A 20,077-nucleotide genomic window follows, 5' to 3' on the forward strand; every position below is an offset into this window, starting at 1 on the left:
ATTTTCCATTAGCAAATGTAAAAGATTTTTATATCACTATTAAGTTGCTATTACACAATTCATTTTTAGATCCCCAAAGTCACTTACTTGGTTCCACTGTCTATATGATAGGTGTGTGTATTTTTGTGGGTTGTGTTCTTTTTATATTGTGAAAGATAGTCAACACCAAAGTGTAATCAATAACTGGGATGCTATAAAGAAGGTGGAATGAGGGAAGAAATGGGCTTAATCCCCTTTCAGTGACAATGATTAGCATTTTATTTTCTTTACTACATAACCAACAGTAAAGCGTGAGTTGAAAAGTTGCATCTGATGACAGACTCCTTAGTAAAAATGCTTACATAACACAACTGCAAAAGTTCCAGTGATATCTTTTAAACATAGTGAAAATGCAAAACATAGAATCACAGCCTTCCCTGCATACACGCATTGTTACCACCTGTTTCCACCCACGGTGCTCTTACCTAGACCATCCCTAAATAACGCACGCTGGTGTCTGTCTGCTTACCAGTACCCTTTCTCATTTTCTCATTTCTCACACACTCTTACTTATGTGTTTTCCTCAGACATTAACTTATTTTCTTTTATTTTTGCTTAAGGGGGTCATCTTTTTATTTCTTATCTCTTCTTTTCTGATATTTATAATAATTTATCTGCCTTTTGCCCACATTTTAAACCATTCTGCCCCTCCTTCCCTTGCTCTCTGTTGTTTTCTCCATACCCCATATTTCTCCTCGAATGCACCCGGGTCTCAGTCAGGGCTGAAGGTCATACTGAGGGCACATTCCTGTCGCACTTTGTAGGTCAAGAGATGACAAGAATGAACCCTACCTGTGTGCATAAACACACCAATGAGGAGAGAGGACACAGAGCTTATGTCCGATTCTTCAGCAGATAAAGATGTGCCCCCATGAAATTGAAAACAAATAAAATAAGCAAGGTAAGAGGGAGGGGAAACAGCAGCAACCAGCACGAGAGTCTGGTTAGCAATGTAGGAACTGGTGAGGGGATGGCAGGAAAGGCTTCTGGCTGATGTCCACCGGGTGTAATTCTATCAAACAACGCGTCATGCCTGTTTAAAAGTACCCTCTTAGCCAAGCTCAGAAAGACAAAAGGTATTCTTTAATCACTATGTAAATTAAAATAGAAAATCCCTTTTCCTTATTACTTAAAGTTCTAAAATGTAAAACATCTAGACTATTATTTATGTATTAAAGTAGGTCAAAATAACAGACTTCTACAAAACCTGACACATGTTCTGTAAAATAGGAATAAAAAAAGATTTTAAAGAAGAATGAGAAAAGAAAGTTAGCCAGAATTAAAGCCCAATATGGTTATGATGAATAAGCATTTAACTGGACTCTGCTTCCTAGTAACGAAGAATAAAGAACACTGGGATGTGTAATAAATTCTTAGTATCTGCTATAAGGAAGCAAATCAATTTTTCAAGAGAAACAAACCTTAAACTTTTGCCCACACTAATTTTAGAACACACATTCTTATACTTTCTAAGCTTGAGTCCTCTTAGAATATCACAAAACCTATAACCTCTTATCCTAAAAGCATCATACAAATTTTATATATGTTTTCAGAAGATTAGAGATTCTTGTCATTGGAATGGAGGCAGGAAAGTCATAGTAGATAATGACAACAGAAAATTGCAAAATGCATCTGTTTTTATGTCTTATTTGTGTTAGGAGCATAATATTAAAAGATGGTTCCATGATAATAGTTTTGTGAGGCAAGTCAAGTCATGAACTACATATGCTCAGTTACAATGTCCATATTTGACCTCACAGCCCACATCCTTGCTAATCTTAATTTTTCATATATATGTGACTTCTAATAATTGTGTTCAATGGTCTACAGAAGGATAGAATCTATTCGACTCAGATAAGTAAATCAAATAGTGGTATGTTTATCATGTTGTTACTTTATTTAAAAGTTTACTAGCATACATTACCAAGCAATATATTATTTGGTTTTCTTATTTGTGGTATGAAAATAGAATCATATTATATGTACTCTCTTGAATTTTTATTTCCACTCAACATTGTGCTTCCATGTTGTTACATGTCACTATTTTTACTATTGTGTAATACTTCATTGAATAAATAAACCATAAATTATCCTTTTCCCATTAATGAACATTTGGATTGATTCCAGTCTTTTACTCTTAGAAATTGAGTTACAATAAACATTTTTTGGGGAAAGGGGTTTTACCCTATGGATGGGGGCAGAGAGGACCACATAGGCCCAATGTTAGTAATGGTCTAAGTCTTAGGCCAGCTAGTTGATCATTATGCCTTCAAACTTACCTGAAAGTTACATATATCATTTTGTATTTAAAAAATATATTTTTAAAAGATAAAAAGTAAAAAACATTGACAAACTATAATATTTTGCAATACTAAAAATTTTGGAAAATGAAAATGCGTGCTTTAAAAGATAGTAGAAACTTCATGAAGCACCAAAATTTTCAAACGTGAAAAATCAACTGTTGGGATTCTTTGGTCTCCACTAATTGTACTATAGCTATTTTGCTTTCCATCATTTTACCAGTACCAACTAAATCAATAGCATGCCTTTCCATTTCCCTAAATTAGACTTTTGACAAGAGATAGCACAGAGTGCAAAGTGATTCAGCATCAAATCAGTATCTGCCTGTTTTGCTGTAAACGATTGCCTAACAAATACAAGTTATTGCATCTCTTTTGTACTGTTTTAATCTGAAACATCACTGTATTCACTGTATTATAATAGCCCAAGGCCAAACAGAAGAATGCTCTCTAACCATCATATACCAGAGAAGACCACCAGGCTTTACCTAACCCACTCCCCATCTGTTTTCCAGGAAGGAACAAAGAGGAGCATGCATTGCTATTGTATATAAAATTCCTTGAATAGGTAGATCTGAGTGCATTCTTTTTATTTTATAAAATAGTACCACTGGTATACCATAGGAAAGTCATAATTAAAAGGTAGATACAAGGGGTATAATTAAATAGCAAAGTACTTTCAAGGAACTGTTAACCTGACTCAATATTCCCAAGTAAGTTCTGGTCCTGATGCTTCCTTAATCTACTGTCTAATATCTGTACTGCGAAGCTACCTTCACAGACAAACTTGTATTCAAGTGACATATATTTGCTGCCTTTACTTTAAGACCTAGGACTGAGCTCACTCTTTCCACAGCACACCCCAAAACGTGAGAGTACAGCACTTACGAGAAAAACTCTGGTGAATTTTTCCAATAACCTTGGGAAAACCAAACCCATGGAGCCAAAGATCAACCCTCAATATAGTCTAACTGTACCTCAACCTCCAAATACCCAACCCACCAGAGGATATTGAACACCTATGAACTTTGAAGCCCTAGAGAAGATGAAATCTTTTGTAAATCACAACCCAACAGACATAGCTGTTTAGGACCCTGCAGACTCTACCCAGAAATGGAGGCAACTGGGGTCCAGGGTCTCCTTTGCTTTTGTTTTCCCTCATCTTTGATTCTCAGGATAGACTTCAGTCCCATGTGTGAAACCCTACTGTATGATTCTTTTTCTATGGCTCCATCCAGCCTAAACCCCCCAGGGAAGAGTCCCAGACAAAGTGGGCAGTGCCCCTGAACAGTCCTCTCTTTCTACTGCACACTATCACCCATCATTTCTTTACAAAACTGCTTTGTGGTACCACCAATAATCCTCCAGCAAACCTAATGAGCATTCCCTCTTCCTCATTACCTTAACCTTTCTTAGCATTTGACCCAAAATCTCCAACCTCCTTCTTTTTTTTTTTTTTAACAGAGTCTTGCTCTGTTGCCCAGGCTAGAGTGCAGTGGCATGATCACTGCTCACTGGAGCCTCAACCTCTTGGACTCAAGCAATCCTCCCACCTCAGCCTCCCAAGTAGCTAGGACTACAGGTACACACCACCATGCCTGGCTAATTTATTTCATTTTTGTAGAGACAAGGTCTATCTATGTTGTTCAGACTGTTCCCAAATTTCTGGACTCAAGCATCCTCCTGCTTCAGCCTCCAAAAGTGCTAAGATTACAGGTGTGCACCACCATGCCTAGACAAGATCTTCTTCTTGACATTCGGTCTCCTTGCTTTGACAAAGATATTCTATGCTTTTCTTCTACTTTCACAAATTCTTCATTGTTTCCCTCAGTGGCTCTTCTTCCCTGAATAAGTGATCCATGTAGGTTTTGCTCCATACCAACTATTTAGTTAGTTCATGAAACTAAATGTAAGCAATTTGGGATGGGCTCTGCTCCTCTTAGCTGCGCTTGGCCACGAGTCTCCAGTCAGGTGTAGAGTCAGCAGGAACCAGTAGAGCATCTCTTTCAGTAGGCTCTCATCCTCCTGGAGCCTGGCTTGGGTTTGTTCACGGTAGTTGCAGTAAGAAAGCAAGTCCCTTTCAAGTCTCTGCTTTTGTAACATTGACCAAAGCAAGTCACTTGGTGAAGCCAAGAGTGAGTGTGGAAGGGGTCTACCCAAGACGAGGATACAAGAAGGATGAGCAAATGAGACAATTACTGTGAAGCACACACCCAGCATTCACCTGAACTGTGGGTATTCCTGGAGACTCCACCTGTGACCCTCTCCCCCATTTCTTACATTCTCACTGAATGGTTCTTACAATCCCTGTGAAGTCTAAAACATGCTGTGGTCCTTATACTGCTGTAAGGTCTATAACATCTCTGAGCAAATGACTTCAAAATCCATTTTTACAGAATAGACTTGGCTCTTTACCTTGATTTTTGTGTTTCTAAATTTCTCCTGGATATTTTCACTGAGATGTCCTACTAGGACTTCAAATTCAAATTGAAGCAAAATTGAACGTATTATCTTCCTCTCTGCTTCAACCATCCCCTCCTCTGTGCCCCAATAAAAATTGCTAAATGAAATGTATATTTCTCTTCATGTCTTACCTGGTTCCAAGTTACTTATTTTTAATGCTAATCTCTTTCTCTTCTCCTACATCTAATTTGTAGTTTTAATTCTAGTATTTGCCCTATTTACCAAATATTAATGTGAACTTATTTAAATTTTAGTCTAATTTTTCTTACCCTAAAAATAGTAATAAGATAACTTACCTTGAAGAACTATTGTAAGGATTAAATTATTTTTGTGTGCTTAGTACATGGAAGGTATTCAGATATGTTATGTTCCTTCCGCCAAGTCTTCTTAAGTCTTCATGCATGGAATTGTTCACATTCCTACACTTTTTATTTTTTTAACAGTGCCACAAATGGAAAGTAAGCCGTTATAACCTCATGCTGAGGACCTTGGGAACAGCTTCCCTGCTCTTCCCTACAATCCATTCCCCACATCATCATGGTCCTTTCAAAGCTCTGATTTCTATCTATTTCCCTTTAGATGAAACCCAAACTCACTAACCTGTCACACATGGTCTTTTCCCAAAAATGTGTTTCCACCTACCTGTCCAGGCTTATTTCCCATTGCTATTCTCCATGAATGCTTCAACTACACTATATGACTTGCCTTTCCCTGAATACACTTTTACTTTCCTTCCAATGAATTGCTAAACACCTTGCACTGAATTGTCCCCTCTTTCTAGGCCTTTAGAAACTCCACTCCGAAAGTGTTGAGTATAACCAAGGAAGATGGTGATTCTGCTCCAGGAGACTTACAATCTCAGAAGGAAATAGGTAGTCTCACCTCCTGAGATTGTAAATTCTCTGGGATAGATACCGCCTTGTATCATTTCCCAGGTCCTCAGAGATCTCACCATCTCATAGGAAAGATAGAAGTTTTGTAGCTGGATAGTATATGATAAAAGAACAGGCTCTGAAAACAGAGGCAGACAACTCTCAGCCCCATCATGGATGAGCTGTGCGGACTTGAGTAGTGTCCTTAAACTCTCAGCCTTCAGTCTCCTCATCTGCAAATAGGGAAAATAAAATTTCCTGCCTCAGAGAGTTGTCATGAGATACATGACAATGCAAATGAAGTCATCCACGTGATACATAACACAACACTAAGCTCCCAGTAGATGCCAGTTATTACTGACAATGTCAACAGAAAATACAAAATCATGGGAAGAACACATTGTGAGTTTTTCTATGAAGGTCGGTAAAGCTTCCACAAAGCATCATGTGAGCTGACAGGAATGTATGATGTCCTCCAGATCAGGACTATTTCTTCAACCTCTTGCCCACTCATCCTGTATCTTTATCTTCATTCATGCAGCAAACAATTGTTTTTTTAATGCAACAACATGACAGTTTGTCTGCCCTTGCAGCAGGTATCAGCATCTGCCTATGCTAGCTGAGAAAGTGAAAGGCAAACTCGGATGTGCAGGGCCTGGTTTGGCATCATGGCTGGGCCTTGGTGCCCTGTTGAACATGAACCACCTCACAGAACAGCAGCATCAGACAAGGCCACTGACCATGATGGATCGAGACAACACAAGATCCAATCACTCCGTGATCATGTCTCAACACCCACAAAAACGTGGACCTGTCAAAGATGATCAAACACACACATATCTTAGCTAACCAAAGTGACTGATGTTTCTTAACCAATTACAGCTTTAGTCTCGAAACTAATTAGGTATTTTAATAAATCTTGTTAAAACATCTGATTACACAGTTATCCCCACTTCCTGATAGCATCCAATTCAGAACAATGCCCTACTTCCTGAGTCGCACCCCAAAATCATACCCTCAAGTCTGATAATGAGTCCTCTCTAACACCCTCTTACCAAGATGCTCTGCGTTTCTCCATGATGTGGGTTCTCCTTCCCTGCCATAAGTAATAAACCCCTACAGATAGGTTTCTGGTGTATTTTGCTGACAGGTGTTGTCATGGTATTCTTGGTTTGTTAGTCTTACCCTATGGGATTGTAAAATTCTCTGGAGAAGAAAACTGTCTTACTAATTTTTGTGTCACCCATTATATGGAAACAGGGTCATTAATAGAGGAAGTACACACAAAGAGTTTGTTAAAGGGATACTTGAATTCCATCTAAATTACTTTATTCAATGACAGAAAATGGTGGAAAGACACTGGAGTGTGTTCTGAATCCTTCTTTGCAGAAGTGCTGCTGGCACCACCCAGAAGTGATTCTTTGGCAGTGACTGTGCAGGTAGCACGTGCTGGGCTTGCAGAGTGGTGTCGTGATATGTCATTGTTAACTAACATTTAGAAATGGCAAAAAGATACATGAGAGATCAAGATAGCAATGACAGTGATCTCAAACCTATCAACAATACTGGCCCTTGTGGGATTCTTGTGAAGCATCCAAATTCTATATCAATGCAGTGCAACATTTATGTTAATGGAAATATTCATTGTGCTAGAGCAGTCCAAATGTCTTTCAAATTAGATACCTACTATAAAGTTCAAAAGTTCTTATTAACTGCATTTCTTGAATCACATTTTCATTTTGCCCTTAAAAAGGCACAGAAGTCATGAAAAAATTCAAATTGAAAATTTATTCTGAATTTAAATGGTATCATAAAATACACCATGTAAATAGAAAAAGAAGACATAGATAAAATATTAAAGAATCTGACATGCAAATTGACTCAATTTTTAAATAGACAAATATTCAACTAAAAAACTTAGGAAAAAATGACATCATGACAGAAAGACTTTATATAAGGGAGAGACTATTATAGCATCTGAATTTAGCCAAATAAGCAATAAGATGGGTAACACAGACCTCATGATCTGAATTTGCATCTCTGCATTTTTGCAAAAGTCTTCTGTTACATTAATCTTCATGGAAACAGCCACATAAACTAATATTAAAGTTGCAGGCTTTGGGAAAATAGCTATAAGGAACCCTGAAATACCATTAAAGCTGCTATTAATCTGCATAATTACCTTCTCCAGAGAAACTGGCCCAATCCTTTCAGTGCCAAGATGAGCTAAGAAGCCACATTAAATATGGGAGTCAGGGAATGCTGCAGAGAAATTAGTAGTTAATTAGTAAGAAAACTAGTAAAAAGAAGATATAATTATTTTTGGTAATGTTTTAGGATGTAACAGTAAAAATCGATTAATATTCAGTAAAGAGCCAAACTTTCAGCATACATAAGCTGAAAAATATTTCATATGCATAATAATTAGAAATTATGTATGTTGAGCATAAAAACTGAGATTACAAGTCTGACCCCACAACATCAATTTTGTAAATTGAGTTTTGCTTTTCCTTCCATTTAAAACCTCTAACCAGTAATTCCTCTACTTTGAATATAACCATGGTATAGTTTAATATGTGTATATGAGATTTTAGATGTTATTTTAATGAGATTTACAATCTGGTTTTGGCTTGATATTCATTCTACATTACAAAGAATATTTTAATCGGTCTATGACCCCTAAGTATTTTCTCTGCAGAGTAGATCCAAGCAACTAATTTCTAGGGGCCTGGAAATTATGCTTTTATGACTGTGATTCTAACCCAAAATTACAGCATGAACAATTCATTGAGAGAAGAATGCAAAAAGGCATATGCCTTTTATGAACATTGTCCTGGTAGGCAAGAAACAACTCAAGAAGGAATAATTGAAGAAAAGAGGTGCTCTGCAGGTTGCTCTTTAAAAGACCTGAGATTTGTGAGTAGGAATTATTCATTTAATTACTCATCTGCCCAACCAGCACCTACTATGCACAGGCATCACATGAAGCTGTGGGAGCCATGCCCACCCCTCACCACCACCACCCACGTCCGGAACTGAAAGTCTTGCAGAAAATAAACTACCATTATGATAGTCAGCAGGAACACTCAATGTCATCTATAGTGTCAGGACAGGCTCAGGAAGGAGAAACAAATAAGGTGAAACCTGAAGGATAAGTCAGAGTTGGTTGGGAAAAGCGGGGGTGGGGTGGAGGAGAGAGCTACAGGCAGAGAGAACTGCCCATCCGAAGACGAGCACAGGTAAGGGAGAATATGAAGGATACTCAGTGTGTGGGATACCTGATACAGGGAAAGATCATCATGAGCTAGACTACAGCAGGGGTGTGTGGTGTGTGCTCCACCTAGTCAGGAGGAAGGGAGGAGCTGCCAACTAAATAGAACCCAATATTGATTCACCTTCACTACATGGCAGGCTCACTACAGTGCATCCTTTCTGCACAGTCATGTACGTCCATAACGATCCTGTAAGTTGGGTGCCATTATTATGATTCCCACTTTACAGATAACAAACTGAGGCAGAAGGGTGGAATGATTTGCTGAAGATCACATAGTTATGTCACAATAGTGCCAGATTCAAATCTAGATCATCTGAGCCCATATCCTGTGTCCTTAAGCATACCGCAGGCTACATCAGAAAGGGCAACCAGCATTATATTTCAGTAAAATTCTATACCACTAATGTGTGGACCTAGTTGAAATATCCACCAGAAGAATCAAAATTAGTTCTGATTTCTATTTGCCACATAGTTTCTCACTGGTATTGGTAGGTGGAAAATCTGATGGAAATCTTCTGAGCTGACAACAAAAGTTAATTGAGGCAAAGTACTGTTTGTTTCTTTCTTTCTTTCTTTCTTTCTTTCTTTCTTTTTTTCTTTCTTTCTTTCTTTCTTTCTTGGGAGCCCCAAGACCAATAAAGTGCATAGCAGCTGCTAACAGAAGTTAGTACTACTTTACTGCATAAAAGGTTGCGTCTACTTTGACAATGTCAGTTTGGTAAGATGCTTGACTTTTATTCATCAAAAAGGAACACTTGGATGTATTTTCAAAGACAAGTTAAGTGATTAAATGGATCCACTTGGACAAAAATAAACAAATTTAAACCAAATAGAATCTTGTTTTTTTCCAAAGAATAAATTTGATCAAGTTGGAATTTAAGTTCTAATCTTTAAGATATAAGCTCAGTAGTTTATGCTTTATTTCACTCATATATAATTATTTCCATCATTAATAATTTGTTGAAAACCTGAAAAAGAACAAGTAGTTCTGAATGACATTACAACTGAAAATTTTTAAATATTATCAATTTTGTTACTTTTTTTGGAAAAGATGACTCCTGGCTCATTTTAATAATACCATACTGTGTCACTTCATTGCTTCTCAAAGGCATTTTGAGATGTATGTAATCAAGCTTCACCACTATAAATTAACTATTTTAAACCACTATTAAATTCAACTGTGATTTCACTGTGGCTCAATTGTTTCCTGTTTTCCTCACTCATTCTGCTTTGCTATCATTCTTATAAAAATATTATAATTTAGTCACTATCATTTTTCTTAAAAATGGTGACAATTTATATAAAAATGGATTATATAAAGACTAAGATAAACACAGTACAGTCAACATGAAAAATCATATAATATTATATCAGGGATGAGAGTTTCTGATAAACTAATTATTTTAGCAACATATTTGTTATATCATGATTTTACATCATGATAAGTAATATATAATAACAAATAACTCAAAGGATAGTGAGTGTTTACACATCACAATTCTAAAAGCAATGTAGTCGTTTCACAGCAGACGTTCCTAACTAATCTCACGAACTTAAATATGCTTCTGGCTGATTTAAATTAATTGTGCTAAAATTTGTATCTTGAATTTATCCAAATCATTTGGTAGACAACATATGTATACTTATAATGTATTTTACTTACATTTATAAGCCCGTTTTTGCTTAGTGTCTAAAACTATAAGTATACTTTATCTTAGAGGAGAGAAATCAAAAATGCATTATTTTCATTTTGGCACATGTACATTTAGTCTTACTTGAAAACTTACACAAAATGAAAGAAACACATAATCTGGACAAAGAACAATTGTGGGACTGATTGCCCATAGGTGATTTCCTAGTGATTTGAACTCCTGGAAGAAGATGAAATCCATTATGCCAGACTGGGTTATGAACATCCTGATGACATTTTTCTATACTTGTTTACAAAGAGCTATGTTAATTTTTAAACCACATTGTTTCTCTACTTTTAATTAAGTTAAGATTCATAAGCTGGCTTCATATTCCAGCTGAAAAAGAAATCTGCTGACATCTAGGCTGAAAACACTGTGTGCAACTTGTATTCGATCATTATTAAATCCAGCAGTATTCAATTCACCAAGTAGCAAGGCTCCCCCGTTCTAAAATGGTGATGTGAGACTCTTTCTAGAATATACCACTTTATTCCATCATGCTATCTTTTTCACGCCAAGCAATGGCAATGATCTTAAATTAGATAAAATCTTCAAAGAACTACAGTCTGACCCATTAAAGAGGAGCACAAGTAGCAACACATGCCTTAAGTGGACAGAGATAAATTTTATTACTTATATAATTCATCACATTTGGGAACATTTTTATGCCAAAAGCATAAAACTACCAACAAAATTACAAGTTACAAATATTTATTCTTGCTTTTTTTCAAGGCGGCCCCTAAAATGGTAACTCGATGAGGAAAGGGAAATCATCTACCTTTCCATAGTAATAAGAGAAAAAAGAGCTTTCCACAAAACACAGCGCTTTGTTCCTGCCCTTGATAAGATGCTAACAAGGAACACAAAGATACCATTGTAGGTCAGTGTGGGTGGTTCCTCCAGCCCTTCTATGCACAAAGGTATGCCATCCTCAAACTTAGGAGGCAGAAAGAAACTTCATAGTCTTTGTTGTTTCACACATATGTGTGGAAATGCTTCTTAACATGAAGCCAAATTACATATGTAACAAAACAAACACTATTACTCTGACTCTGCTGAACCATTCATTCACCACCACACCAAATTCATGGAATGGACTCAGAACAAAATTATTGAGTCTCAGGTAAGAACATACAAGAGAACAGGACATAGAAATTATAGAGATTTTAATTAAAAAACAAAGCTCAGAAATCATTCTAGTGATCTGATTTTAATTAAAAAAATAAAGCTCAGAAATCATTCTAGTGATCTGATTTTTCTTAACAGAACCTTATTTTATATCTGTGAGATGCTTATGGAATCAGAATTTTAGCAGCATATTTAATTGCTGTTATCATAACTTAAGAAACTTCTACATGCAAAAGTGAAGCGAGTCAATAATCCCAACTCTACTCTTGACTTCTGTGGTCAAATTGATGAAACAGAAATCATCCGCAGCAGGTTTACATGATGAGTCCACCCCACGTCCCTCCTACCAGGCCTCTCTTCAGGAGATGAACTCCGATCCTAGTTCAATTTAACATAAAAATGCATGGGTAATAACTAAGGCACATTTAAACAATTAGACAAACAGCTTGCTAAACCCTCTGCAGATCACAGATAGTAAATTATACTATTGCTAATCATTTTGCATATCATCAACAGAATCCAATATTTGATTTTTTATATTTTAAGCAATAGAATCCAAAGCTGTTACTTTTGGCTTTAAGATTTACATCCAAAGGGAGATCAAAACTTTATTTGTATGATGGCCACTTACCTACATAATCCTGAATTATATCCCAAATCTTTGAAGTAAATAAAAATAAATTTTAAAAAATTTATATGTAACTTCCATGCCATTGTTTTCTGAGTGAACTTTACCTATGTCTTTAAAACACCATGTCTAAAATATTTAAAGAATGTTCAGAGTAATACAATCCTCAGAGTGAGGTTTTTGTGGTATTTCATGTTGAAGATGTTGAAGAACACTCGTCTTTACAAAAGGATTTAGTAATAAATTCAAATTGAAGATAAGTCCAATGATTCTTCATAAAGACAAAAATAAATCTTGAAGAACTGGATGATTATATAACTTAAAGTAATAATAATCAATTAGTAAAGTGGCCTGTTTTAACAATAGTCTAGTTCATTTTTCAACATTTCTACTTTCAGCTACTAAAAAATAAACAAATGAAAATCTAAAGTCTTAAACTGGTTTTCCCTGGCAATAATAACTCCAAAAGTATTTGCACTGTTTTTTTTATAATGAAAGTCAAGAATAAAAACATAAGCAGATGAATACTACCATACATTGCAGTAAACTGGTCTAATTAGGAATTAGATGTCAAAGCTTTCACTGAATTCCCATTGTCTACTCATCTCACACATGTGAATTTAAACAATGACTTTTCCTTAATTTTATTTACTGAGCTCATCATAAAATAAACTACATTAACATTCACAGTACTCATGAGGAAATGTAAAGTATCAATTTGAAAAAACTCACTGAAAAAATATTGAAAGTAGCTATTTCTGTGTAATTCCTCAGGTTTTAGATTAGTGTGTGAGTCACTTAGACATTCATTCAGAAGACCGTTGAGTTAAAATCACTTCTGTTTGAAAGCAGCAGAATTCTAGAAACTACAGCTACTTGCTCTAAAAGTATCGCTGCGATTTAGTCATATGATGCAAGAACCCTCAGCAGTCTCCTAGGCTCACAGGTGAAGACCATGGTGTGCACTTAAATGGAAACAAGCAGCCTGTCCAAATCAGCAGGCAGGCAGTAGCACTTTCTGGGCATCCTATTTTTACTCCAGTGGATGTGAAGATTCCAAGGAAAACTCACTACAGAGATCAGGGATAGCAGTGACAGGTAGGAACACTGCTGAGAATCAGTTCCAAGAGGAAAGGCTAATAGGGTGCTGAGGGGAAAATATTCTTGACTACAAATGGCCCCTGAGAATAAAAAGTAGCCACAATATTTTAGTTGCCTTATTTTGTATTTGTAAGCAAAGAAAATCTAAATTAATAAGGACACCATACTCAGGCCTTTTACCCAGAACATGATACCTTTGGATTGCTTCTCTTGTTTCGGTCCACTTGCGTTTTTCAGCATTTCTAATTCTCTTAGGGATGAATGTAGTTGAACCACTACATATGAAACAGAAGAGCTCCTGTCCCCAGATAATCAGGCAATCTAGAGGTCTAGGCCACTCCAGAGACTTTACAGATGGAGAGATGGAGGCCCTGCGCAGTTGAGCTAGTTGAATAACTGGTAGATTATGAATTTGAGGCATGAAGTATTAATATGAGGGTATTTATTCTAATATTATACATACATTGCACTGAATATAAAATATGCATAATGCCATATATCACTTACATATCGTATAGTAGTATAAAAACACAATGCACATAAGTAAGTATTTAATGAATAAATAAAGCTATTTCCTACAGATTACCACAGAAAGCAAATGTTCACACAGGTGATTTTCTCATTTGATAACTGACCTATTCCAGTCATCAAAGTAAATTTCTATTCATTTTTATTTAGGCATAAATTAAGACCCTTCTTCACATTTATAGACTCTTGGTGTGGAAAACAATCTTAGAAATCACCAAACTGCCCTTCATATGTGATGTATGAGTTTGGAAAGCAGCAACAATGTTCCATGGCTGTTCCTTATTATTTAATTTCTTGGCCCAGTAGGGGATGTTGCAGCTCACATAAAAAGAAGAAACACTAACGTAAGAAAATGAATGACCTCAATGGCTCCTCTACTAAGGAATCATTCTAGAAAATGAGTCAATTTCCCAGACTTGGAGTTCACTGAACCAGGCAGCAGTGAGACTGGGGCCAGTAAGTTTCCACTTTCCCAATCTACCAGACCCCCAATGACCATGTCAAGACCATCAAGACTATGCTTTATCCATTTTATATTCATCCATTACCAGCATAATCTCCTTTTCCCTCCTGCACTCACCAGACCCATTATTATGCTTGGCACTTGGGGGTGGGTGGGTCATGGGTGGAAGGATGGATGGATGGATGGATAGATGACTGAATAGCTGGATGGATGGATGAATGGATGAAATGAGTAAGTACTTAAAAGTTTTCCTCTTTTGTTCCACTATAATACATAGGTTGCATTCAAATGCCAGGATAAAGTCCTTAGCTCCTTTTCTGGGAAAATATTGTCATCTTTTTCTTATTATAAGTTACTAAATGTCTGTAGATAACCAGTTTCTAGCCATAATAAAAAAACAAAAGATATCATAATTTGGGTAGCATATCTCAGGATCTGTGAATTCAAAGAAAAATGTGTATGTCATGACTTCACTGAGAAAATTAGATTCTTCTAAATTGTATCTTCTACGTGAGTTAGCCCTGTGTGTTACTATCAGAATGAATGGGATTGTGATTACAGTAAGGGCCAGAGTTGTATTGATGTATTATCCTGGAATCCTTTAAAAGTTTACAAAACAGCAACAAAAGATCTGAACTTCAGTTTTGAAAGTATGATTTAGGGAAGTCCTATGATTTACTTGCAAATGAAACGCAGTTCTGAAGTTACAGCCAAAGAGAAGAGAGAACACTAAATGCATCATGTGTTTATGTTGATGCAAATACACCCAGGACCTGTGAGTATACATACTGTAATTTCAACAGCAATTACCTGCCAGTGTCACTCTCACTTAGCGAGGAAGGTGTGTTTCAATTAGTGAGTTCTCGCCAGGACTTCCTATACTTTCTAAGCAGCTCTTTAGAAATTAGGGGGTATAGTGAGGTAGAAAGATTCATTTCCCAGCCCTCACAGAGTTGAGCAATGAAGCGTGGGTTGCACTACTCACGGCTCTGCCTGTAGACTGTTGTCCTCGGCCACATAGTTGGAAGGAATGTAGCCCTGCAGCTGCAGGCTGGGGCCATCTCCCCTCTTCTCCAAGTGTCTGGCCAGCCACCAACCCTCATGGGACGTGTCCAGTACTTGCAGTCTGTCGCCAGCGTGGAAGCTCAGGTCCTCCGTGGTCCGAGCCTGGTAGTCAAACAGAGCCACAACATAGTGGCCATGACTTCTCTCTGGCTGAGAAGCAGTCCTCGTGGCTGCCTGGGACAGGCAAGGGAGATAGGGCTCCAAGTACTTCCGGAGCCTGAGGCAGATGCTGCCCATGGTGCCTGGGTTGGGAGGAGAGGGGGCTTCTCCCTCTCCCCTCGATCTCTGCAGACCCACTTTCTCCTCCTTCACCAGACGGCTTTGAGATCAGCAGCCGCTCACCATGCTTTGGAGCATGGCAAAGTCCTGTATCAGAATAGTCCAGCACACCTGGTTGCAGCCAGCCCTGCCTGGAGAGACTCACCGACTTGCTGTCTGTGGCTGGAGGTGCTGCCCAGAGCCACGCCGAGGGGGAGCCGAGCAGTTGCTTGCTGGCAATGTGGCTTTTCTTCTTGTCCCACGGCAAAAATAAGATAAAAACAAGAGGGCTTTACTTAGACAAACACCTGAGAACAGAAAGGTACCGTCTTGCCTTTTGTTCCAAGAAAGAGTTAGCAAGAGAAAGCTGCTGGCTCCCTGTATGATCTCCACACCTTGCCTCTGCCAGGAGCTTTCACCCTCCTTCAAGTCTGTTCCTGTCCTTCGATCATTCCTGATCCTGAAGGTGCTTTTGTCTCTGCTAATGAATAACCTACTGACCGAGGCTGTTGCCTTTAACATCCTGGGCTTTGTACAAACTGTAATAAGTACTCCTTACTTCCTGGTTTCTTTTGTCTGTGATTTCTTTCCTTTTGACCCCTCCTTTCTTCCTCACCCAAGGCAGACCAGCCCCCTTACTGGGCAGCCAAACTGTTCAAGTAGTCACCAGTATCCATATTCCCTTTGCCTCACCCTGGAGACACAGGCCAGCCTAGGTAGTTTCTTGTCTTGCTATGTTCCCAGCATGGAAATTTATGACAGATAATTTTTTTCCCCCACAAACAGGAGTAGGATTATTTTGCCACTACTCGGGGAAATGAAAAAAAAGGCATGTTAAAGTGTTTAGGTATTTGCTGTCAGACACAGGATGATCAGAAAAGAATCGAGTCTCCCTTTTGTCACTACCAGGAATAGATTTTAATAGCTTCAAAGTATATTCACAGTCTGGAAAAGTAAGAAAGCAGCTGGCTAAAATGCTGAGAACCCAAAACATTGCTTTTTCTCACAGACATTTAGTTTCCCATCCTCCAAGTATTATTTTGGAAACACACACACACACACACACACACACACACACACACACACACACACACACACACACAAAGATCTAGAGAAAAAAAAAAGAGGAGGAAAAGGACTCTGTGTTATGTGGAGTCTCCTTCCTTCTGTTTCACTTGGTCCTCCAGGTGTATACTCACTCTCACTGACTCTTTGTCAGGAGCTCAGGAGCTGATGACTCTGAGATCAAAAAGCAAGCCCAGGACCAGCCAAGGGTTTTACTCCACTCCCCAAGCTCGAGGCAGCTGTCTCACAGACAGGTGCCAGGGTCACAGAGCAACAGGGCAGTGAGCATGGGCGGATCAATGCACTGCCATTTATACGGGTAGAGAACCTCACAAAATTGTTTATGAAGTGTCACTTGTTTCTCTACAAGAACTTTATTCAAGTTTCTCACCTAAATATAATCTTGCTAGGTATTGTCAGAGCTTTGAATGCAGCTAACCTAGCTCTAATAATCTACCCCCTAGAACTCAAAACTCCTGTTCTTTGTCAAACTGCACAGCATTTTTAGTAATCAGAATAATTCAAAAAAAGGGGGGGAAACTCAAAAAAAGGGGGGGGAAATAAAGAAAGCCAGAGAACCATGGCACTAGCTCCCCCTGCTATTAACTTGTGCAAACATCAGGCGCCAACAAGGGACAGATCATCTGGTGAAAACAGGGGCTTGAGCCATGCCTCCAGGGCTCTCCAGCTATCTGGGGCCAGAGTAGAAGTAATAATTTGCCGGGAATAGAAAAGCCAGAGGCTGAGCCAAGGTTTTCTTGTCATTGTTTAGTGTTTTAATGATATGGGAATATCTACATAATTTGATGTTATATACAAAAGAGAAAATGCGTAATATGGAGAGACCATAAAGAATATCTTGTTCCATGCCAGGCATGATGGCTCACGCCTATAATCCCAGCACTTTGGGATGCCAAGGAGGGAGGATTGCATGAGTCCAGGATTTTGAGACCAGCCTAGGCAACATAGCAAGACCTCATGTCTACAAAAAAAATCAAAAAATTAACCAGGCATGGTGGTGCATGCCTGTAGTCCCAGCTACGCAGGAAGTTGAGGCAGAAGGTTTACCTAAGCCCAGGAGGTCAAGGCTGTGGTGAGCCATGATAGTGTCACTGCACTCCAGCCTGGACAACAGAGTGAGACTCTGGGAAAAAAAAGGAAAAAAATATTTTGTTCCAAACACAATATTAATTGTAAAAGTGTAGGATTCCATTAATGACCTAAACAGAGGCACAGATGTTAGGGTCTTTCCTGAGACAGCTGCATGATTTAGAAACAAAAAAAGATTTGGAAGCAACTAGAAAGACATACTGAAACTCAACTTGCAGATGGGGCTTGAAGGTTCTAAATTCAAATATGTCTTTACTATAATTATGACAAGGCATTCTAGAAAAAGACAAAGCAGCAGACCTGTACAGCACAGTCCCTGAGCAAATGAATGAAGTTCAAAACACAACCAGCCACCAAAGATGTCAGGGGAGCAACAGCCCAAGGAGGAGATCCAATGGGTGGGAAAGAAAGGGCTTCCCTGTGTTGATGGTACCAGAATGTTCCCTCCTATGCTAGAAGCCTCGAGGCCATCTTTCACTCGCTTCCTGGTTCCTTTGAGCTAATCAGTCATCAAATTCTGCTCAGTCTTCCTTTTCATTTGCTCCACAGACTTTTTTCTTAACTCCTTCTGAGTGACAGGTGGGCATGCAGCAGAAAGAGTATATTCTCTTCTAGATAATTTTGGCCTCCCTTCCTCCTGCTTGTCCCTCTCTTGTACACCAAGATGAGTGGTGTTTGTCGTCATTTATGAGGCAGTTTTCACAATAGTGACGTGATGTGAGTACTGGTAAGAGTAGCTGTCTATGTTGGAAGGCTTACTATGTGCCAGGCACCAGGCTGAAGAAGCTAGAAATGAGATCTCAATTCCACTCTTGGATGTCTATCCAAAGGCTTGGAGATTAGAGATGTCTGCACAGCATCCATCCAAGAGATGTATTCACAACAGCCAAGTTATGGAATCAGTCCAAGTGTCCACCAGTGAATGATCGGCTAAGGAAAATGTGTGTATGTGTGTTGGGAGCCGGCCACGGAAGCCCACTGAGTGTTAGGGATCAGGAAGGGCCGTTGACCCTGAGACCACTAGGATGCGTTTGGGAGCTATTGACCCCATTTCCTCCCCCTTTCTACTCAGCACTAACCAGATTAAGCTCCTGTGAGCTCAAAACATAGAAACTCTGAGATCAGGACGAACACAAGCTAACTTTAGAAGCTCATTGCTCCCATTCTTCCACAAACTGAAGTTTTGGCTTTCACACAACTTATAATTCAAACTCGTGTCACATCTAAGAGCCTTAGTATTGGTCACAGGCTTCTGGGTCATGATCTTAGGATTTATTGAAGGTGTAAATTGTAGAATATAGTTTTAGAAGACAGCCATTTTGTTGAAAGAATGCGGCTGGGTTACTTGCAGGTAGCCCACTGTGAACTTTGGACTGGGCAACATTCCAAACATTCTGGGATGGGCCATTTTCGTTTGTAAAGAAAATACTTAAGCTTCTATTCCATTCCACTGCATTCCCTTCCATTCCATTTTTCTCTGCTCCTTTCCTTTCCTTTCCACTCAATTCTATTTTTCTCCATTCCATTCCTCTCCATTCCATTTCTTTTGAAACCATTCCTCTCAATTGCATTTCATTCCTCTGCATTACATTCCGATCCTCTCCATTCTAATCAATTCCATTCCTTTCTTTTCCATTCCTCTCCATTCCATTTCTCTCCATTCTATTTCATTCAATTCCATTTTACTTCTTTCCATTCCTCTCCATTTCATTCCTCTCAATTACGTTCTATTCCATTCCATTTCATTTCTTTTCATTCCATTCCATTCCACTCCATTCCATTCTATGGCTCTCCAATCCATTCCTCTCCATTCCGTTCCAATTCATTGAATTGACTTCCTTTCCATTACTATCCATTCTATTCTATTACATGCCATTCTTTTGACCCTCATTACATTCCTTTACTCTCTGTTCCATTTATCTCCATTTCATTCTTCTCCTATTCATTCCCTTCCAATTCTTTCCATTACAATGCTATCCCTTTCATTTTCTTCCATTCCATTACTTTCCTCTAGTTTCCATTCCTCTCAGTTTCACTCTATTCTTTTCCAATACATTTATATATATTCCATTCCAGTGCCCTCGAATCCATA

General features: G+C 38.4%; 1 protein-coding gene across 1 annotated transcript in view; it reads right to left on the reverse strand.

Annotated features, from left to right (window-relative positions):
• FRK (fyn related Src family tyrosine kinase) overlaps positions 1 to 15,789 on the reverse strand; it is a 96,162-nt gene extending 80,373 nt beyond the window's left edge. Inside the window, exon 1 of the mRNA XM_008055270.1 lies at positions 15,473 to 15,789. Within this exon, the coding sequence (XP_008053461.1) occupies positions 15,473 to 15,789 (317 nt within the window). The remainder of the gene's footprint in view (positions 1 to 15,472) is intronic.
• Positions 15,790 to 20,077: the final 4,288 nt, after the last annotated feature.

The sequence above is a fragment of the Carlito syrichta genome, unplaced genomic scaffold, assembly GCF_000164805.1.
Source record: "Carlito syrichta isolate Samal-C Ts95f unplaced genomic scaffold, Tarsius_syrichta-2.0.1 Scaffold301807, whole genome shotgun sequence".
NCBI classification, from domain to species: domain Eukaryota; kingdom Metazoa; phylum Chordata; class Mammalia; order Primates; family Tarsiidae; genus Carlito; species Carlito syrichta.